The following is a 24,014-nucleotide window of genomic DNA, read 5'->3' on the forward strand; positions in this document are numbered from 1 at the left end:
GTAGGACAAGCACTTTCAGATCTTTCCAAATTATACAAAAATGCACAGACTAAAAAAAATATTAAAAAGGAAAAAAAAAAGAAAAAACTGAAATACAGGGAACACACTGTGGAAAATTACTCGACATTTAGTAAATGACATATTTCAATGCAAAACTTAACAATTTACAGTTACAATTTATGCCAGTTTTATTCCAGGTACTCCGTATTTACTACTTGCCAAAAGAAATACTTTTTCTCTTCATTTGGCAGCTGTATTTGACACTGCAATTCTTATTTATTTATTGTCACTAAAATGTAGAATTTTATTGTATGTGCTTGAAAGACACACATAAACATGGAACTGTTCAGCAGGTGTAACTGCATCCTAGTCAAAGAAATTTGTAGAGTTCAGAACTGACCGAATTCTAACACTTCTGAATTACATAGAAGTTGTCTTAGCTAGCAACAAGGTTTAATGAATTCGATGAGTTGTTTAATCAGTGAAATCCACATTAAAATCAATATTTTTTTGTTTGTTTTGTGCAGATCTGATAATTGTCATTTTGTGTACTTTGTTTTTTTATTTTTTTGCTTTTTTTCCCCCCTTCTTTCCCTGAGATAGTTAATCTTTAGTATGGAATCACGTTTTGCTAAACCAGAGGAACTTTTACTATATAGGCACCTGCTACAATTTGAGAAAGACTTCTGGACACATAATGCAGAGTCCTTATGTCTAGAAATAAAAGTAATTCAATTAAATTATAACTATATCACTGTAGAGAATTTTCATGTAAAAGGAAAAGAAGTGAGGTAGTGTTGGATGTGCAGGAGGACGATGAGGATGGAGTTTGGACAGGTAGTCATGCAGACTTGTATCAGAGTCTTTTTCTGTGCTATGAAAAAATAGCCTGTGGCCTTGCCTTAATGGATTAACCTTTATATAGTATGTGTGTATGTCTGTTCATGTGGGATGCTGAGAAGCCAGCATAATGTTAAAGTTGGATACATTTATCTACAGGGTAAGCTGTCATGAATGTTTTAAAAATCAGCTAATTGAAGGATAATTCCTGGATTTTTAACAAGTGAACAAGTGTCGCTTTACAGATGGATGTAGTGCATTGACAGGAATTAGAGTAACCCAACAAACAGTATTGATCCCAACACAAAAATTCCACATAAATCTGTAGCTTGTCTCCATGAGCACCTTCGTCCTCATTGGCATTCAGTTTAATCCTCCAATTTTCTCAGGGATGTGCTTTCTGGAAATCTGTTTTGGTTCTTTAAATTATTAATGTCATTAAAATTTATAATTTTCTGTTATTACCTCTAGGAAAATAGAGATTGTATCATGAAACATAGTTGTCTCATTTGGCAATTTGTGTTACAATAGTTGAGCACAACTAGAACACTTAATATTCCCCTGAGCAATATGACTAGGTATAACAAACTAACTGAAGTTCTTTGTGTGCAGATAAAGAAAAGAATTCCCTAAATTTGTGTGCAAATAAATAGATAAATGAATGCCATGAATTCTTGAAGAGGAGACTTTGCCATTAATGTGCCCCATGAACAGAAAATACAGTATTTAATGGAACACTCTCTCATTGATGAATGGTGCAAATTGCTACTACTCCAGTAGTCAGACTTACCCTTATGTTTGCTTACCAAAATATTTAAGTACTCCCTGAAATATTGGGAATAGCCAAATAGTTTCCTTAGTAAAGGAGAAATCTAGGATAAGAGCACTTAGATAAGAGTACATCTTTTGTTCGTGGGTGAAGTCTCCCTACATCTTCATTGAAGAAATTCAGCAACAGGGAGTTGAGTTCTTTAACCTTCCTTAAAGTTTAACCCTGAAGCAAGAAGACGCCAACATCTATATCAAGTAAAGATTTACACCATGTTGCAGTGGAAACATTGTGGGATCATGAAGGCCAAAAAGGGGAGATGTAATACAGAATTTTGCAAGGAGTGCTCACCTGGACAAACGGGCTGATAAGCTCTACTTAAAATACAGCTTTCATGCATGGTATGAATGGCAATTAGCTTGTGTTGTCTTGTTCTGTGTAATGATCCAAGAACAAGATTGGAAATTTGGGATACATTTGTTCAAAAAAACCCCTCCAAACAACACCTCCAGGACCAAATAAAATTTGTTGCTTAGTTGTTAGTTTCACGCTGTAATGTTCATATCATAGAATATAAAGGAAAGAAAAAAAGTGTTATTTTTGAACAAATAACTAAATTAATACACCTTAATTATAAGATCAGCATGAAATGAATTTTCCCTCATGACTCCAAGGCATAGAAGTATTTTTCTGATATATGCTGTTTTTCTGATGGGTGTAGAAGTATGAGACAACCTCATATATGCTTGTTTCTCCTTTTTTTTTGGTCTTATTTGGTTTTTCCTTCCCTTGTATTTATCACAGTCGGAACACAGGTAACCTTTCTGCATGTAACATTTAAGGTTTCACATTTTGCTAAGCCAGGACTGTAAGCTTTCTGGAAATCAATCTGCAGGACTTGCATGTGCCAGACAAGAGAAAGGGGTGCAGTCCCTTGGCCAGGGAAGCCACAGCTGGGCTGCTCCGGGGTAGCATTGTGGTGACCTGCTCTCCTCTGCAGTTCAGGCACTCAGCCATGCTTTTCTGCTCCTGGACCTGCCAAAGGTGTCCTGCAATGCTGCCTGTGACCGTGCCATTCTGTGAGCAGGAGTGGAAAGGCTCAGTTACCTTTAATTTTTTTCCAGCATCAGATTGAAAATAGCAGACATAGGCCTTTTGTTCCCAGCTCTTCTGACAACCTTTTCTTTTTCCTGTGACTTGATATTTCTGAAAACGAACCCAATTTCTAAAAGGAATGGATACAGGAGCTTTTTCCCTTTGGTGCTATGTACAGAACTGAGGCCTTGAAGGATTTAGCTCTGTCAGCTTTCCACACAGAAAAGGTGGCACTCTAAGAGTCAGAATTAGCCCAATTTAGGTTCTGAATTTCCCTCCAGAGTCTCCTATTTTTCCTCTTTGGCTGTACTGTAACTAGACTTTTATGTTCAAGACTCACTTGGTGCCTATAGCTAAGTGGGAAGAACCTAGGTTAATGTCTCTAACATAATTGATCTCTTCCACTACCTTATGTCTGGAAATCCCATGGAGGAAGCAGTTCTGGTCTGCTACATATCTGCTTACATACCTCAGGTCAAGCATTTTGACACAAGTTATGAGATGTTTTGAAAGACTCTGCACCACTTGGGGAGGACACAAAATGTGTGTAGCGTAAGGTCATCTGAAGGTTTGGATGATTCATGATCTTTTCTGTTTCCAGACACTCAGTCTGAGTTTGCCTGCCAAGGAATGAAGCCTAAGGGGTTATGAGTTAAAGCTGTCCCACAAAATTGTCTGTCCCTCAGACTGTATCCCTGACATGCTGTGGGGCTTTAACGCTCCTCAGCCTCTAAGAAGAGAAATCCAAGGCAATCCTCTTGAGGGGTCTTACAGAGCTTGTGGGCCTCTTTTGGTAAGGCTACAGGTGCCATCCAAGATTATCTATTAAGCCTCAAAATCTTTGGCTTCTAGAAGAATATATTTACTTTCTGAATTTCTGTTTTCACACTGCACCAGTTGCTTTGTTGTTAATGCAATGAACTTTACCTTCTGCGGAGTTAAAAATGCATGTTCCTAAAAATGATGGGAAATTGGCAAGGAAGAACTAAATTGAGCCAAAGCTACAGTACTAGTCAACCGTAACAAGTAATTATAATAACCCCATGGTCATTTCTCTCACAGCTTGACAGAGAAAATGTCAAGAAAACAAAATATTTTTTTCCTTCAATGTTAAAAATACAGGGACAGGTTTATTTCTACTGATGATACATTACATGCTGTGGGCCCTGTTGAACCAAGTACAGAAACATGAGTTCTTTGCAGCCCCTTACCCTGACAAGCTGGACAATGAGTTGCCCCAGCTGTGCAGTTGATGGAGTTGGGTTAATGTGACTTGCAGATGCTGGTGGCAGTGGTAAGGAGCTGGTGGACCTTGTCTCTGAAGAGGAAGCACCTGAGGAAACGAATGTGGCCGGAGATGCCACTACCTGTTCTTCCTCACAGTGAACTCCTGGCAGGAAATAACTGTCACAAGTTGCAGCATTGTTATGATTTCAGGATAAATTTAATCCCACCATTTTCAAACTATCTCTTCTGAGGTAAAAAAAGAGAAAAAGGCTTTTGTGGCATTTTTCAAGTATAAAATACATAAATGATATAGAGTTGGCTTCAGTTGCAACATAAGGACAGTAAAGGCAGGCTCTGTCCCAGGATGGATTATGGTGCTGAGACATGGGAAGGTCTGCAAAGAAGCTTTAGACAATGCAAAGCCTGGAAAGAAGCACAGCTTATCCTTTAGATTTTATATCTTATCCTAAATTATTTTGTGTGCAGAAACTTGCATTTCTAAATGTGTCTATCCTTTCATGAAGATTCTCCTATTCATTATTTCCTGATACAGAAAACCTCAAGAGTCTTCCTTGATTTCCTTCAAGATTAGTATGCAGAAATGATCTACGATTCTTATGGGAAAAGTACTATATTGTAATGTTCATCTCAGGCAAAAGGGCAATATTTCCTAAAGATAGTTTTTTTGTTTTGTTCTGAGAATGTAGAACAGTAGTTTTGAAAACATGCCTGGACGTGTTCCTGCGTAACCTGATCTAGGTGAACCTACTTTAGTGGTGGGTTGGAGTCGATGATGTCTAGAGGTCCTTTCCAAGCCCTATCATTCTGTGATTCTGTGATGTCATGAGGTTCTGTTCTGTATAACCAAAATTATTTCTACACAAATTTGGTTTGAAGGCTATTAGTTAAAAAAAATCTATTGAGACCATCTCAGTGTTTTTCCATGGGAAACTACCAATGCAGTATGTCAGTATTGCCAAGATAGCTGGCACTATGTTAAGCTGTTTTCTTTTGTTTGAGATGTGTAAAAAAAAAAATACTAGTGTTGTACAAAATAAGAACATTGGGTCTAGGCTAAGCATGTGCATCTGTAACTTTGTGCTATTGTCTTTTTTACAAACATCCAATAACAAAAGAAATATGTAAAATGTCTGGACAAATACATGCTTTTAAAAGACTGTGTCTCCATTCACAGGAAATCACTGATAATGAAATATTAGAGTTGGTACATAGTGCTCTGGGGAGGATGACAGTTATCCGGCAAATTTTCCCTCTCTCAAGGGACAACAATCAGAGATGCATGAGGAACAATCACCGAATATCATCGCTGCTGTGTGATCCACAAGAAGGCTATCTTCAGATGCTGCAGGTCAGTAGCTGTGTACAGCAGCAATACTCATCCTAGGAATTTGACATGAGATGGTATTTTGTGACTTTATCACCTCAGAGGAACAATAAAATTGGTACAGACATATCTGAGCATGTAACATGTGGTCAGCTTTTCCTGACTTATTTTATTTCTCAGGACTGAGTTCTTTACATAAGATAGTATGTCCATGAAGTACCAGCAAGTGGTTGCACTAACTCAGTTTTGCATATTTCATTCCCTTAAGAATTTTCCTGTATTTGACAAAAAAGTAAAAGTTGTGCTGTCATAGTCTTATGGTGTTACTGATTGCTTATATTTATGCCTATTAGACATCTGTTGTAAAAGAGTTAATTGGGGAGGATAACAGAATTCTGGTCGGTATTGGGGCATGAAACATTTCATCTTTAGTTAAATGGACTGAATCCAGCTGATGTATTCAGTCTGTCCCGTTTCAGTAGTCTCAGAAGTCTCTAGCAGCTGATAATCATCTGGGTATATGAAATACACAGTACTAGTTCAAGTTCCAGATTTTGCTAACAGATTTGACTTTGGTGTAAGCAACATCTCAAGACTGCCTGGCAATTTATCCCAGATATCAGATTTTTTCGTGCAGTAATTTCATTTTAGGTGCTATTTCCGAGGATAGAGAAATAATTTTAAAACACAGGTCTTGGACTTTCAATGGGATTCCATATGTTTCTAGTTTACTTTAGAGACAGTTAAGAGTCTCATTTGTATTGTTGTTGAAGCTGTGGGATTAAACTGAAAACTTTATGGATACTGAGAATGTAAACTTGATTAGAAGCTTCTTATTGCAAATTTAGTCTTAACCTGAGATGAATTGAGTGAGGACACAATGGTGGAGCCTGTAAGTGGGCAAGCATGGGCATTGTAAGGGATCTAGACTCTAGAGTGAGTCTAGACAGGGCCTGCTTAGACTGTGGGGAGAGGGCTGTTGGCAGTGTGGGCTGCAGTTGCTGAGGAAGGCAGTATGGGGTGAGGGATCCATCGAGAGGGAATACATGTGCTGGCTTGGAAGACCTGAAGAGCAAGCTGTGAGGCTTATGGGAAATAAGGAGACATATGGAGACTCTTAGAAAGAGAAGCGGGTAGGACAAGATTTTCCAAGAAATGGAATGTTTTACTTACCTGTGCCTTGCTGAAAGTTTTGTTGCTGCAAAGACTGAAATCCTCTGAGGCAGGGATATGGACATTTCCTCTACTGACTCAGGTTCTGTCATACTTGCAGTAAAATTTAGGAAATGCCAAACACATGTACTGTAGTTCTGAGCACATCTATCCTTTCTGCATAAGGCAAAGCCTATACCAATTGTGACTTAGAAAGAAAAGACTTTTAAAACCTCTGAGGTGTGTGGAAATGAGAACAAAGGTCACTCATTTCAGAGTATTAAAGTAGTTTCCAGTACTTTGAAACAATCATCTGTTTTACACCAACAAATCACACATTGGGGAACAAGTTTTTGATTACTGTTTTCTCTCTGGTTTATGCATTGTCTAATTTAGAGACTCATCTGAAGAGCTCTGACAGATTTCTCTTAGGAAGCTCATATTTGCTAGAACAGTTTTCTAGTATGAACAGCCTCCTGTCCTTATCTTCACTGACAAGGACCTTTTAGGAATGAACCTCTTCCTGCTGACTCCCAAATGTGAGTTTTGAGAAGCAAAACATTCTCATGTCTTCCAGAAATATTATACCACCTTGGAAACTCTCTGAGAGAATGGAACAGAAAAGTTAAGTTTTGCCCATTAGTTCCTTCTCTACGAACTTAGAAACAAGAAAGGTGTAAAGAAGTATTGAGGTATAAAGTTTGCCTATTGGAAGTTCCAAAACTGTCATATCCAGCCATGCTGAAATGAAATATGAAAGATGAAGGGCACATGTGAGATCTCTCAAATTAGCTGCCCCCAGTATATCTTGTGTTAAGTTTCTACAGATTGAATATAGGATCCTTTTAGCATGTACACTTATATCTGAAGCATTCTGTAGCTGCATTTTTTTTCAGAGGCTTTGCCAAAACTACTTACGTAACACCTTGTGGGCATAGAGCTCATACTAATTTTCAAGTATGACTGACATGTTATTAACGATCCTGTAATTCAGGTACTTCCAATCTTCTGTTTCCTTTTTCTTGGTTAAAAAATAGTTTTGACCTATTGCTGTACAGAAGTACATCACTAAATTATCCCTGTTGCCAGAGGCTACAGTAGCTCCTGTCTCCATGTCAGACTGCATGAATCCACCAGAGGCAGTGACCACCTGCCGGCACTGAGTCCTTGTACTGCTTTGAAGTAGTTTGATTAAGACCACAGTTTGGAAATCCCTGGTTCATTCTCCCCTGGGCAAGCTCATATTAATAATTCTATGTTGTCAAGGTAACTTACCAGCTATTATTGGTTAATTATTTATTTAATGACTGAGGAAGAGTAAGATAACCTCTGTCAGCCTCTAGCTGTAAGATTTTTATAGGGAAGAATCTAGTGTTTTTAACAAGCTAGTAAAGAAAGAAATATTTATGTCATGGATTATTAACTTTGTTCAGACTAAATTAATGAAAATCTTTTCGGAACAATTTTGTTCTCATTGTCTTTAATACCATACCCTGGAAAGTTGTTTTTCAGTGGGTGATCATCCCAGTCTGGCATTCTGACAAGGCTTTTAAAGATCAGACTGTTCTGCAAGCTCATCCAAAAACTCATCTGTTCTGAATGCTTTGTAGAAATCCAATCTTATTCCATCAACTGCCTTGTCAAAATTTTGCTCATGCCCTTATTTCTTGCACGTATAATATACCCAGCTGGGTTTCTGCTTCAACTAGAGAAAAAGCTTTGTAAAGTTTCCTGTCTTGGTTGTTTTATTTGACTTCAGAAAACTCCATTTATCTCTTCATATTCTTCGTGTATGGTTTTCTGTGTCTATCTCTTGCTTCTAGATAAGTGAAAAAGACACAGTTTAGACCTTACGGTTTTCCATTGGCAATGAGTATCCTATGGTTTCGATCGTCAGTGTTGCTTAATCTGCAGAGAGAATGTTGAAGCACTTCAGGATTTATGGTTAAACCCAGTTAGCCCTAATAGATCTAATAGGTATCTCTACATGGAATTTGAATAGTTTTTAGTGAGATTATCATTGTTATATCTGAAAAAAATCTGAACAGTTTAATCTTACACAGTCAATGTGAAGATTTTTGATGTATTACCTGATTCTTTCCATAATTTTCCTCTTTAAATATTAGTTTCGAAGCCTGTTTGCAAATCTCATTTTTGATGAAAATTTTTCCTTTCATCAGATTGTTCATGACGTGTTCATAAACGCAAAATACTTTTTTTTTTGTTTGAAGAAAGATTTCTTTTTAGAAATGTAATTCCTACTATAGTTGGTTTCTTCCCATATTTACCATTTATGCCGTTAATAAAGTCAATCTATATGAGATTCTGTTTCTGTTAAAACATATTACAGGGACATAATGTATGTGAAATCATCTAGCATGGTCCAAAATACATAGTAAGATTAAAAAGGCAAAGGCTTCAGTAAGTTATGCCACAAAATTAACAAGGTTATTCCACATAGATTTCAGAGTCCAACCTGTCTACCGAAGAACTATTCCAGGCATTACTTTGACATCTTTGAAGAGAAGATGTTGAGAAGTGTGGGAGTGTATTCAGTGAAACAGCCACTCTTCTCCCTACGTAAAAATTTCATTCTTCAGAGACTTGACCATCAGATATCTTAGTAGGCATCTCTTGGCAGTTACTCCTACAGACTTGCATTTTTATTTATGAACTCTATTCTCTTTGACTGCATTTTAACTACTCTAAGTGAAGTTATTTTTTGGAGATGTATTAGACTGCCTAAACTTAAGGGCCTGGTTCTGCAGTTTTGTCCAACTAAATAGCCTTACTCTCATTTGACCTATTCACACTACTGTTATTACATAGCTGTTGAGTGCTACTGGGGACAGTAAATATCGATTAAGCCCTATTAAAGCATTCACTTTCTCCCATAAAGGATTGTTGAGTTACATTTTTCTTTTCCTTTCATTACAAACCTATATTTGCACATCTCTCTGGCAAAGTTTAATTTGGACTTTTGACCAGATGTTCGGTCACAGTGAAACTGTTTCTCAGTGCCATATGAATGAAAATGACCCTTGAATGGAGTTTACTGCACATTGCATGACATAATTTCTCCCTAATGGCCAATTGCATGTGTTTTTTACAAGGTACGTTAGCAGAAGAATTGGTTGAAAAACCCCAAACAACTGTAGGTGTCCTTTGGGCACGTGGGATTTTGTGAGCACTCTGGAAGCTAGAACCCTGGATATGTTGTGGAGTGAGCTTTTTCTCTCTGTTTGGACTACCTCTTTTGTTTCCTGGAGATCTCTATTTTCATAATGATTTAATTGAATTTTTGTCCAGTGCTCTATGAGGGAGCAGACAACAGTGGCTAGAAAAAAGAGTCAGTACCTCCAGTTTTCATTTTTTAATCACGTCTGAAATCTAATTTGCACTCATATTTATATAAATGAGGTAGTGTAAAATTATAGTCTTATACTCTGTTTTGCAGCTCCAATTTTACCTCTTGTCCTTCTGTCTGACTCTTGGTCATATTCAGTTTTCTTTAGCAATGTCTCCTGATAGACTTTCCCTGGAGAGCTATTGTTAGCTGAGCCAGATACTTGAGATGTTTAGCAAGAGAAGTCAATGGCTACAGCTAGCAAACCTGAACATTACAGGGTAATCCAGACTTTGTGTTATTGTTGATGTGTTGTTAGAAAACATACTGAGTAAGAAAACACTCTTAATTATGATAAATACTCATAATAAATAGCTGAAGGACAGTGAGCAGTCACAGCATAGAAACTGTAGGTAGGGAAAAAGTGGTGTAAGATATTTACCTCATTAAAAAGGAAAGAAAAACTGCATATCAATTAAAAAACAATATTTTGAGAGTGTGGTCTTCCAAAGAAATCTTTGAAAGACCTATTTTTTTAGATACTTAAACGTAGAATAGGCAAAGTACTAAATAATACACTAGTTAGATTCCTTACTGTCAGAAGGTTTGAATAAATATAGAATATAGGTCTGGTTTTCTGTAGATTTAAGAAAATTTTGTTCAGGCTTTCATTTACTTCAATAATAGCAAATAGCCCTTTGGAAGTTTGAAGCTGACATTTGAGTCTTTAATGAACATTTGTTTTTTTACTCTGTTTTTCTTCTGAATGCCAGACTGCTGGCTGTGATTTAGTTCTCCATGAGCAGCAAAGCATGTATTTGAAACGCAGGCATTCATGCAAAGTCTCGCAGTGGGTTCTGCAAACTAATTTAAGAAAATGAGATAGGTCAAATTTTCAGTCTCTCCACTTTCACATTGTCCTTGTTAGACCATAAGTAAACCATCAGTCTTCACTGCTAGTAGTAAGATGCGTCTTGTCATTAGAGATACAAGTGCATAACTGCATTTGGCAGTACTTGAATGAAAGTTGAAACACAGTTTTAGGCCACACTGATGTGTGCATACGCCAGCACAATGATATCACTCCCCAGGTAGCAAGAGTTTCTGCTGCTGGCTGGTTGCCCTCTGTCTGAGCCCCTCTTCCATCTGCTTCATCCTTGGAGCTGACTGCTGTGGCCACTCACATGGTGATTTTGGCAGCAGTAGAGTACAGATGCCCGGCTTGGGGAATGAGTTTTTGAAGCAGTGGCATCTGTGTGTCAGCTTGTCTTCCCAGCTGGTTTCTCCAGCAGTCTTGTCTGGCTAGACTTCTGGCACTGCTTGGCAACTCAGAGGCTGAGGTCAGTCTTTGTGGCTTGTTGACCTTCTCAGAAGAGTGCTTGTCTATGATTAGTGCCTCTGAAGGAGCTGAAAGCTATCTTCACGTGTAACCTTAAAAGTGAAATCACTCTGGAAAATCTCATGAAATTCACATTAAAAAAAAATCTATAAAATGACATTTAATAATGTAATAGGAATAGGTTTTCCATTCTCATTGAAATTTTCTACTCTACTAGTATATAGTGAGTTTTTTCTTCATTGCAAAGTAAAGGTTCATAAAGTCTGGGATAATTTTGAGAAGATACATGCTGAAAATTACTCATGTGCAGGTCATACTCTGATATATTGGTGAAATGGTCACCATCATTCTTATAGTAGATAGAGCAAAGAACGTTTTAGTCACAATACCTCCAGCTCTTACAGCTTTCAGTAATGAAATGAAAGAGGAACTGAAAACTTCCCCCAAACAGGACAGAAATGAAACTTTTCTAATCTAAGAATTTTTGTTGTATGATAGGGAATCCCTGCAGGCAAATATATGTCCTTCCCTCCTCTGTTCTCCCTATGAATATATAAACAGGGTAAATTAAAAATGCTTCAGAGTTTGAAAAAACCAAAGTAGACAATTACGTTGTCCTGGATTAGTTTGGCTTTTTTCTGTCTTGCTTTACTGCCAATTCTGAATGCTATCTGAAGACTAATTTTTGTTTACTATATTGTCATTCCTCAGACAGTATTGGTAGGAACAGAGTATAGCTGATCCCTCGGGTATCTCACAAATTCTCTTTCGGTGGTACGTTTGTATTCAGAGAGAGTTTGATAGCTGGAAATCAAAATATCTGTGCAGTTGCAGTAACAAGTGTATACAGACTTTGTCCACTGAACTCTTTTTATTTACAGCACTACAACAAATTCACGTTGCAAACGGAGTCTAGTATGTATGCAGAGATTTTAATGAATTTAAAAGCATACAATAGAAAATAAAGGAAATTATTGTAGTCCTGGATTTTCTGTAAGACCACTCCAGAATTTCTGTGTTGTTTTAAGTAACCTACCGTACTAGTAATGAATTTAGGTAGAGTGTGACTCTTATTTGAGAAGGGGAACATATTTGAGATGTTTAAGTGTTTTTACTTTTCTGTCTCAGAAAGGAATTAGGAAAAAAATGTACCTCAATGTAATTTAATAATGTATCTTACTGTAGGAATTGAAGGAATCAACTCTTCAGCTACACTCATACAACACTACTCAGCCATAAGATTAGACCTGGTTCCGTTGGTTTTTTTTCCAGCATAAAGCTAAATTCCCATTTGAGATTGGACAAAAACATTTATTCTATGCTACTGTGGAAGTTTGGGACCTGGGTTTTGCTCTGCACACTGTGAAGGATCAAGAGAACATTATTTTCAAAGTTATGATGATATTTTTAGTGGCATTTGATTATTTTTTGCACTTCAAAGAAGCGGCTCTTGACCTAGACTACCAAAACAATATTATGTGAACATCCTGTTTTTACTTGTTCTAAATAAACACACCATCTGTGCAATGAATTTTGATCACTGTGCAAAAACACAGGCTTTGAGTTTTAAAAGATTTTACCCTTAATTAGATGGACTTTTACCTTTTGTGATAATTTATGGCTTAACTAGCAGACTGTACAAACAAAATGTTTTTAAAAAGTCACCTATTTTCTTAATATTAAAAATCCAGTCTTGATTGTGCAGGTTTTGCTACTGTTTTTCCACTAGCTTCCGTGTTTTTGATTCTAAAAAGGAAGTGTTCATTGTATGAATAAAAGTCACCTTACTCTTCCATAGGATGTTGACTCGTCAGTGAGTAGGGGGTAAAATGTAGTAATGCATGCATGTCACTTTACTGAAGTGAGTACTCAGAGTATGTTTATATGAAAAAAAGATTCTTGTTGATTAAAAATTACCTTATACTAGTTTTTTTGGATGAGGCTCTCAGGAGAAGTTGAGTGGCAAAATAGCAGTGAATTAGTGTGTACAACAGGACACGCAGAGCACTCCATGGCAAAAAAGTAACTTGTGTTCTCTACAAGGTTTTATTCTGCCTTGTTGCATATTTCCACATGTATGACAGAAGGAGGTAAGCAGTGGGAAACTGCTGTTGTGTAGATCTTGTCTTGCTGTCACTCAGTTTACATCATCCTTTCAAAAGAAAATGGTGAAACAAAGGTAATACAAAATCTATTACAGGTCTAATTGAACTTTGGGGATTAGATTGGTAAACATGAGATTGTTTTGATTGACTCTACCAATTACTATAAGGTAATTTGAGCTGAGTGCATGATCATGTGTAGGCCAAGATCTTCAAAAGCAGTTCTCTCAGGCTTTCAGTCCATCATACAGACAGAAATGTGATGGCTTCTCTAAGAGTGTAGAAAGAGAAAGAAAGCAGCGTACCTGAGTACATCTTATACTTTGCCCTAGAGCTCTCTGTTAGCATACCAAGCAAAGGAGAAGGAGGCTGCAGTTTTCAAGCACTGAAAAAAAACCTGTGCCAAATGAAGAAACTGCAAAGCATTTCAGCTTTGTGGGGATTCCAAGGCAACGAACAATGATCTGTCAGTTAAAAAATGAGAGTGTAAAATCTAATTCAATGGGGAGCGGAGGATCATGAACATAAGAAATGGCATTTTTCCTTAAGCATCTAAAAATTACTTCTAAGCAAAATGGCTTTGTGGTGTCTTATTGGATGGTTTGTTTTGTGGATTTGGAGTTTTGTTTTGATTTTTTTTTTCTTGTGGAGAGTAGAAGATGAATCCTTTGAATAATAAGGATTCACTTGGTTGCTTTATTTGAAAGTTTTTTGGAAAATATCAACAGAGTAGGGAGACAAATGCAACTGAGTAGAAGAGACTTAGTTACTGGGACTCATTAACTCTTCAATTACTTTTCTTAAAAAGAGGAAATCTGGAAAGTTAACTACTTTGGAAATGCTTTTAAAAGGAAAAATATTAACTGAATAAAATAGGAAATAGAGGAAAATTGGATTGTTTGCTCAGGAAAGCTGAAAAGAAAAAAAGGGAAGGGAAATGGCAATGACAGATGGGAGAGATTCTTGGTGACAGTATTTCATAGGTTTTGCATTATTTTCACATTAAGATCTCTTTTCATGTCTAGGCACCTAAATAGGTGGGTATCCTCAAACTTTTTTTTGGTATGTTGTCTTCCTACTTTGATTCTTTTGAAAAGATTTTATATATATGTATCTTTTTTTCAAATTTACTTACACTAGAAGACTTTTTAAAGTGCCTAGGTTCTCGATTTGTGTCAAACTCCAGATTGTGGAACATGAAGAGTTTTATTTCTGAAGATGAGGATCTTAAAATACCAAAAGTTTACTTGGAGCCAGTGATGCAACAGTAACACATGCTTAAGCTTTCACAGCTGACTGGCATTTTTATAGGAAGTATGCAGCTACAGTATCTTCCACATGCAACTCTTTGCTGGACTTTCAGCACCATTTTCCATGGTGAATTAGAGAAATCCAAGAGATAAATGGCAAATTCATGGATCACAATGAGGAAAGCCTTTAGCTAGTTTAATATGCTTTTCATAACAATTTTAAAAATTTGTATCTGGCAACTCATGCTAACCAGAGATCTCAGTTTAGTAAAGATTAAATCAATACTCCTGAATCTATGCATAGGTTTGAAGCATGCATATAAACTGCAGAAACAGGCAGAGAGTATCTATTTCTTTTTAATCACTTCTTTCAGCCAGCTTGCACTGTTAACGTTTTACCACTTGCAGTGGATACTGCTGAGTGTCAAAGATCTGATCTTGTATTGCTGGCTGTGTCTAGATTTGAAAAATTAAATACCTAGTTGAGCATTGCTAGCATGGTGTTCTTACTAGAGCCTTTGTCATCAAGTATTGTTCTTTCTCTCTTGTGTAAATTGAAGAATAAGGAGGCTAAAATCAATAGCTTCATAGAAAGTAAAATAGTAACCAGTCTCCTATATATTTGATGTAGAGAAATAAGTCCAAAATAATACTGTAATTTCTTCTCCCTCTGTTCTAAACAATTGCATTAGTATTACATTTTGCTGTGGCAGCAATTACCTAGGAGTTTGCTCAAATGAACAAAAAGAATAAGAACTTAATTCCATTCTATCATTTTCTCCTTGCCGAAAGGACTGAAAAAGTAGCAATCCTTGCCTTTCATTGATAGATAGCTGCACTCCTTCTGTACTTGAATTTATATTGGAACGACCATCTCTTACATCTTTACAGCACTGCATTGCAGTACTGTAGGTAATGCACAGGCAATGCAAGCATGCTACAAGGGCCCATGTGCGAAAGAGGAAAGAAGGTGAGAATGAGCATGGATATTTGTCTGAATTACCTCAACTGTTGAACATGTCAGACAAACTCAGCTTTTAGTTTTTACTTATGTCTTCTTTTTTTTTTTTTTGCTTGTTTGCTGTTTTTTTTACAGTTTCTTCAAAAGGATGCTCAAATAAATGAAGAGGCTTACTCTTCTTGTTGTTTGCAGGTTTCCAACCTGTACCTGTATGACAGTGTGCTCATGCTGGCAAATGCTTTCCACAGAAAACTGGAGGACAGGAAATGGCACAGCATGGCAAGTCTGAACTGCATGAGGAAATCCACCAAACCCTGGAATGGAGGACGATCCATGCTAGAGACTATTAAAAAGGTGAGAATAGACAAATCACAATAATGTTAGCAATTGAAAAAGTTGCTTCATTTCTACTTGAGATTAGCTTTTGAAGAGGTTTTTGCCCTCTATTCAACTTTTCTTTGACTTATTACAAGCAAGTGATTTACAGCCATCTGGAATGATCTATGGTTGTTAAACAAGCAGAAGATTTATTACAAACAAATTATACCACTGCAGTGTTGCTCTAGTGGTGTGTGTTCTGCTTCTGTTGTTCTCAGGGCTACCTTCTGTGAAGGCATTGTGATTAGGAATAGTCATACAAGTTGACATAGGCATGCATTATAATAATTTCAACAAGAAAAGAAATTAAGGAGTTTGAGGGGCCAACTAGCTGTAAGATTTAAGTCCTATGTTCCATTTAATATGGTTCAACTAGTTTCACAAGTTAGCTGGGCATTGGTATTTATTTGAGTACTATAGCCCAGAGGGGTCTGATTTAGCTAAGATCTCACTAACAGTTACACTGTCTTGCAGCATTGTCAGATTACTCAAATATGGACAGTACTGTGCATATATAGTAACCTTTTGTATGAAAGTAGTTTGATCACAAACACTAGTGCAAAAAAATACTTATTTTTTACTACACTAGATTTAGCAATCAAATTTGGGGAAAAAAAACCCCCAGCCCAAAGCTGTTTCCCCATACATATTGATTAAATGGTTTTTCTCTAGTAAAATGATGCATTCTGATCAACTATTGTGATACTTTGACTAGTCCTAATGACACCACCCTTTTTTTAATGAATTAATTCAAACTTGAATGTCCTTTCAAGCTTCCTTGCTACATATCCAAAATCAAACTCCACAATGCTTTGAAAAAGAGGTTTAAATAGTACTTAAAAGTTTATTCTTTTTTCTCATGCCTTTCTTGTGAGCTCGGCAGACATTTTTGGACTTAGAGTTCATGTCTTTATATTCCATCCCAGAACTCAATCTGCTGCCCTCAGTTACAATAAAAGAGCTGTTGTCTCATGGTCCACCAAGGACTTTCTCATTTTCTTTGGGATCTCTGTGAACAGTGAAGGCGTGATGGCTTTTATTCCACAATATGCAGTGGATATGTGAGTGCTAAAGTAATTTCCTCAAAAAAAAAAAAAAAGGGTTTGGCACTAGATTTGAGCTATTGAAGAATGTGTAATTGCCACATTTAAGTTCACTGTAAACATTTTCGAAGCAGATTTGGTGTAGATTTAAGGGAGAGAAATGTTTATAAAGGCAAGTTTGTTCTACTCTTATTTCCTCAGGGCCACATAACTGGGCTTACTGGTGTTATGGAGTTCAGAGAAGATGGCGCCAACCCCTACGTTCAGTTTGAAATATTGGGCACTAGCTACAGCGAAACATTTGGCAAAGATGTGCGGAGGGTAAAGATATGCTACTTCTTTCTCTCTTTTGTTTAAATAATATATGTTCTTCTTCACAGGAGAAACTGTTATTCTTTAACAACAAATTAGTGCTACACTGCAGAAGAAATTTAATATAAGAGAAATATTTTCTAAGATCTTGCATACTTAAATCTTGAAACCTAATATTATATCAGTAGGCAAGAGTCCTGATATATTATAAACACAATAGGGAAAACTGCACAATTCTGCTCAGGTATTTTATTGTTAATTAAGTTACAGTTGTTTTACTTGTCTTACTAAGGAAGCTGACTGAGAATTTAAATTACTTAAACACACAAAGATGTTTCAAAATATAGATGCTGAAAGAATTTGAGATAAATAAATCAAAAACATCTAGGGAATATGATTTCCAAAATGGAATGTGCTATATTGTGTTAAAGTAAAGGATAACCTATCAATGTTAACTGGTGAAACAAGGATCAATGGAGATTAGAAGGCAGTTAGAGTGGTTCCAGGGTGTTATTAATGTAAATTGTCATGAGCTGAGAAGGCTACCTTGAACATTTTTATGCAGAGCAGCCACTTCAAAAATACCTGAAACTCTCAATAGAACAGTGAGGTTGCAGTCGAAAGCAAAACTACAAAATGCCTCTAAACTGCTTAACTCGTTGAAATACAGATGTTACCACAGTATGGTCAATGGATCCTATGGTGGTAGGATTAATCAGAGCAGATAAACAGAGCTGAACAAAGAGGATTCCACGAAGAATTAAAATGTATAACATTTTCTGTTTTCATTTGGGCATTGGTTTCTGTTTTGATTCACCTGAAGTACATGAGTCTAAATGGAAGATGAAGCAAAGAACTTGTATTTACTTTATCATCATAAAGAGCTAAATTTGAGATTCTTTCAGGGTCTAATTTGGCACAAGATTTCTGGACATGGAGCCAAAGGCTTGCATTATCTTTTAGAAATTCAACAGATGAAAGAGGAGTATTTGAAACGCATAAATCACCAGAAAATATAATTGAGAAAACTTCTGTTCCCCAAAAAAGGTCTCCAAAGTCTTCAGGTTGACTAGGTACCCTCCTCTATTGTAATGACCAGAAAAGGCAATTTTTCAGGTCACTTTTATTTCTAGAAGATTTCTACTGCAAACAAAAAAGTCCAAGTTCTAAACTCTACCTGAATGATGAAAAATCATCTTAGTTTTGGAAAGAGTTATGCTTAGTTAATAAAACAGAGTTGGCTTAGGTGGTCTAGAAACAATCCATCTCGCAAGTGGAAGTATGCACCTCACTTTATGCACGAGTACGTAAAACAAAAGTATCTACTTACCATGTTTAGAGTCTGCAGACATTTCCTACTGTATTTCCAGCTGCCACTGTGAAAAGCATAAGTGTCCTCTCAGTGCTATGTTATCCCTAGCAGATGGATGCCATGGAACGTTTATGTTTGGTTCCATTTTTTTTTTAAAGAATTTCCAAGTAACTTTCACTAAGTCACACAATAGCTTTATGCTGCAATTTACCTTTCAGTAAAATTGACATGATTATCACTGAGAACAGGTTTGAGGCCTTAAAGGGAAATTATGATGTGTGAATATACATTATTACTTCTTTCTAATGTACATTTCAAACATGGGAACACATATACAAAAGCCCTCGCATCAGTATGTGAAACACACTGACCAGTATTGTGATGTAATTCGGGTGTGTGAAGTGGAGATAGGCAAAACATCGCTTACAGAGGATCACAAGGCAAAGAAATAGGTAAAATGACTCAATTGCAAAATTACTAAAATGATCACTTTTGATCTCTAGTATGCTACTTTGGGTTTACGTGGTTAATATAGGAGAGCTTAACCCTTTGGATTGTAAGCGCAGAACATTATATAGTTCCCAAAATGAAAGGGAGTATAATTCTAAACAGGTAAAAAGCTACTGGCTGTGGAATACTACTCTGAGCTACAACCAAGTTCTGAAACATAATACACAGAGAGAGAGCAAAAAGTCAGCAAATATGCTAGAGAACTCTATAGAGGAACTTGGAAGAGATTATATTTCTTAGGGTGACATAATCTTGATACTATTGGTATTCAATTATTTAGACAGCCCAACTCTTTCTTATTGCAGCAAAAAGAAAAAAAAGTTACAGCTTAGAATTACTTTAACAGCTCAGAAAGCCTTGTTTATCTCATTTATATTACTTGTGTGAGAGAGCAATTCTGATTTATTCTCAGTTGTTTCCATATAAGCCTTTCTTTAGATTTAGTCAGGGAGGAACATATTTTTGGTGAAAACCAGAGGGTTATTTCTGCATGGTTTTCTTTTTCTATGTATAGAAAGTATATGCATTTATTCATCTCTGCCCTGACACTACAACAAACCTTTGCACTTATAATCTGTTACAGGATAGGGCAAAAGAATGTGAATGTTGAGACTTAAAAGGAATTCAGACAAAACCTAGTGAACTTTTAACATTCAATATCCCTTAGAAATTTTCTCAGGGATCATTTCTGCCAGATAGACTCCTAAAAGAATGTCCAAGAGAGTAACCCAAATCTGACAGGAATTTTCAGGGCCTTTTTATAAAAGCATCTTGATTCTTCCCAGCTGCCCTGAGATCTGAACTTTCTACAGACAATTGTTCCTTCTACTAGCTGTGATTGAGTTATGAGTACAAGTAAATATGTGTATTTGCTCACTTAGTATACCTTCTCCTTTATTCCAGAAGTCTAACACCATATTTTTGTGGTAAAGGTTGATAGTGCCTTTTGTGTATTTAGTGTATTCTTTTTCTTTTATTTGGGTGTACTTCAAGGGAAAAGAAATTTCAGAAAATGCTCTTGTTTCTATGGTTTAACATAAAAGAACAGGTTATGTCCCTCTAGGGGACATCTTGCTTTACAAAAGGCTCAGGTGATTTTCTTCTGTTTTCTGTGTGCATGTGAAAATCGAGAAAACATGATGTATTCATGCTTAAAAAAGAGATTGGTGTGGTGACTTATCAGGGTGTTTGAAAGTTGAAGGATAAGATTGTCAGAGTCATTGAAAAAGTTTATATTCCTAGTGGCTGATAATTGTCAGTACAATTTGTGCTCTTAATGTCTGTAAACACTTTTCAATATAGCAACTTGAGTGTCTGTATTTTTTTTTAATGAAAAATAACTGGATATATAGAAATAAGGGAATTGAAAAAAGTATAAAGCAGCAGAATCAATGAATAATAAAAAAAATAAAGCTTTAATAGCTGATGCCACACTAATGTTTTAAATCTAATGAAATTTAAGTGGAAGAAGTACAGAGAAAGTATAATGGAGAAACAAGAAAAAAAAAAGCATAAAGTGTTCAGGTGAAGTATATGGAGCAGAAGGAATGAGACTAATAGCCTCTTATGTTCAAAACGATTTGAGAATGTTGTGATTTGCCTTTGTAGTGGATAAAACACCTTTTCTTCTCATTTCACCTCTATTGTCCACCTTCCACACTAAAAGTGTATGCATCAAATTCAACACCAGTCTTAATTGCTATAATTACTTCACATAGAGAGGATTTTACCTTAGGCTTCCTGAGCCTTTGGTTCATTTCCAGCAGTGGCTAGGGTTATTGTTATGTCATTTTGCTTTGTTAGCTCACTGTCCACATCTGTAACATGGAGCTCAGGGTACTTTTCTGCTTTGTACAAAATTCTGAAGCTGTTAGGAAAAAACCCCACCACTCTAGCAAAACCATTTAGCTGTTATCATAATCAGAATGAATCATAGTATTAAAAACTCCATATTCCTAATCATATGAGAGACCATCTCTTCAGAGCTTGTTAGGAATTGTCGACAGAGAATTATGTAGCAGTTCCACAGTACAGGGGACATGAAGGGGGAAAGGAGGTCAGGACTGCATTAATTCCCTCCCTATTGACTGTTTATAGTATTAGTTCTTATTAAGGGAAGCTTTGCTATATCTTTCAAAATGTCTTATCTGGTTCACATTTCTTACCTTTCTGCACTTGGGTGGATTCTGGAAAATATAATAGTTTAATGATCTAGCTGTGAGAGCAAAAATAAGGGAGTCAGGACTCCAGGGTGGTATTCTTAGCAACTCACTAACTCACAGTGAGCTCTTGAGATGTATACCTATTTGTTCTTGGTTTGACCATGTATGCAGAGAACACTATAACGACTAACAGCCCTTGTAGGAATGTGATTAGCCTTAGTTAGATAACACCTGTTCATCTTCATCCTTGGCAGGAAGATCTTCTGTAAGTGTGAAATGATGTTGTTATTTAGTTTATTTTATGACAGGGATCATATTTTTTATAAAGCAATCTGAAATTTTTTCCCAAGCTGACTGTAATGAAGGCTGAATTATGGTTTACACACATGCTGTATTTCATAAGAAACATTCTGTTCAGAAGGATAACATTTACCATTGGTTATTCATTTCTGTCAGTCGGTATGTTTTAATTTTTTTAAATTAGGTTTTCTTGAAATATTGTCTGCTTCATAAACAGTCATACTTGTTTCCTCCAGCGCTTTTGAGGCAGATTGCAGAAGTTACTGTAAGCAGTTTTGCGATATGTTTCATAGTTGTTGAAAACCAATTTTTGAAGTCTGATACAGTGCTCTAATTGGGCTTATTACTTTTAGACAGATTCTTATCTTTACTATGATGAGAAATTCTATGTTTCTTATTCATTGCAAAAAGAAACTGTATTTTCAGCGATGTGCAGTATTAAGTACTTTCATCTGCAAGTATATGCCGCTAAAAGATACATACTGAAGAGACTTCTCTTAAGTGATTACTACTGTAATTGAATCAGTTTTACTCATATGAAAAATACATTACTAAATTTGTCTGAATTTAGGTGTAAAACAGATACCTGCCTCATGCTCGAACACTTCATAAACATGCATTTCGGTATACTAATTTTGTTTAACCGTTGTTGCCAAGGTGTCTTTCATCTGAAATTTAAGGCTGAATGGAGTCTTGACTACTTCTGATCATATTGCTTGTGTAAAGCGAAGGGCTAACAGGCTTCTCATTTGTGGTAAAATACAATTTACACATATTTACATTTGGTTTGACTTTCTCTTTTGGCTTGAGTTAATTGACTGTTGTGGTAGAATAATTTGGAAAAGGAGTATAAAGATAACACTCTATAAATACATTGTGTCAAACTTAAGATCTAGGGTATTTTATTGAAAATAATAAACCTCCTTCATTAGTTGTAATTTGCTGTACAGATGAATGTGAGGAGTAGAAATAAATACATTCCTTGTAAACTCCATAGGTTTAATTATTCATGATGAAAAACACAGCTGAAGAAATGGTTATGATCTATTTTTAAACCATAGAATGCTAGAGAAGAAATATGCTGAACCTGAGTGGGTTGTTTTTCTGAAATGGAGTCCCTGTTTGCCCAAGTTGTGTAAACTGAGGATTTTTTTGTAACTCAAATATTTTATGTCTCATGCTTATTGCAAAATTATAGCTGAATTATTACACTTGCTAACTGAAAAGTAAGTAAGCAAGTTCAAAAATGCTTTTTTTGGTCACAAATATTTGATGCATAGTTCTTTTTAAGTTTTTTTTAAAAACTATGGTTTTGGAAAACATTGCCAATGGGACCCATTTGCATAAACTGTTACTTGTATTTGCAAACACAAAATGCTGTATGTATTTGCAAATTATACCAGTGTCAACCCCAAGTAAAAGGGATGTCTTGCAAATTTCGGTTGGAATTCCTCCAAGCATAAGATCATGCTGGTCTTCTCCTTTGCAGGACTGCTCAGCTGTTTATATGACATTTTCACAGCATGAAGCTTGAGGCTAGATTTTATAAAGCAGCCATATCCGAGTTACGAGTGGAGCCAGCATATCTCCAGCAATTAGGATGCTGCTGAAATTTCCACAGCCCACATAAACCACTGCCTATATGTTTAGAAATTCTTGTTTAATTCATAAGTCACATACTGTGTCAAACATACCAGATTATAATGTATCATGGGTTTAACATTCTCCTTTTTAAACACATATGCAGCATTGCATAAAGTTGGGATGTTAGGAGTATTAAAATCAGCCTTCTAAACCCAGTTACATGCTTAATTATGAGGTTTTCATCAAAGCTCCTGTAATTTCTTGATGCATCCAAGGACTATATTCAGACTGGGATGAAGAGAAATCCCCTTTCTGTAGCTCAACTCATGAAGAATTCTCTGCTCAAGTGTGCACACAACGACAAAAATGTATTTCCATAGGGAAACAGGTCAAGGTTTTCTGAGTTTAACACCAAAAGAAATAGAAGGTATTTGAAGAAAGCATCACAAATTCTTTTTACCTTTTTGGAAATATGACAGAGATTATTTGTTATTCTCTTTTGCATATAGCATCAATCATAAACTAAGTCAATGTACATTGCTCCAGAAAAGAGAGAAGGTCTTTTTTTTTTCTTTCTTTCTTGTTTTTTTTTTCTCTGCCCTAAGAAATCTCTTTGAATCATGATTCTTTAAAAAATCACAGTAAAATCAGAACTTTTTGTTGAGTGTCAGATTAGCTTTTTATCGTAAGGTCTGTTTAGAAAATCATTTTTCAAGAACATTCATGGTAATGTCAAAATACAAGCTCAATTATTTTAACTAACAAATCAAAGAGATATCATCTGGGCTTTCATAAATACATGAACTAAGGAGTTCTAGTGTCTTCTCACTTGTAGCATAATTTCGGTGTTGAGGACAGTTACAAGGAGACCATGCCCAATTTCCGTTCTGTATTGTTTGAAATGCATTTCATTCTTTTAATTATGGTATTGTTTTGGTAAACTGCAAATACATACAGGTGCCAAATATAGTTTATGAAGTAAATTAT

At 36.1% G+C, this 24,014-nt stretch overlaps 1 protein-coding gene across 1 annotated transcript in view; it reads left to right on the plus strand.

The window, feature by feature from the left end:
- The window catches only part of GRID1 (glutamate ionotropic receptor delta type subunit 1), a 521,647-nt gene that overhangs the window by 402,599 nt on the left and 95,034 nt on the right, over nucleotides 1-24,014 (plus strand). The window contains exons 6-8 of the mRNA XM_062001480.1: nucleotides 5,127-5,300; nucleotides 15,619-15,780; nucleotides 17,049-17,168. Of these exons, the coding sequence (XP_061857464.1) occupies nucleotides 5,127-5,300; nucleotides 15,619-15,780; nucleotides 17,049-17,168 (456 nt within the window). The remainder of the gene's footprint in view (nucleotides 1-5,126; nucleotides 5,301-15,618; nucleotides 15,781-17,048; nucleotides 17,169-24,014) is intronic.

This window comes from Colius striatus, chromosome 8, assembly GCF_028858725.1.
Source record: "Colius striatus isolate bColStr4 chromosome 8, bColStr4.1.hap1, whole genome shotgun sequence".
In the NCBI taxonomy this organism is placed as follows: domain Eukaryota; kingdom Metazoa; phylum Chordata; class Aves; order Coliiformes; family Coliidae; genus Colius; species Colius striatus.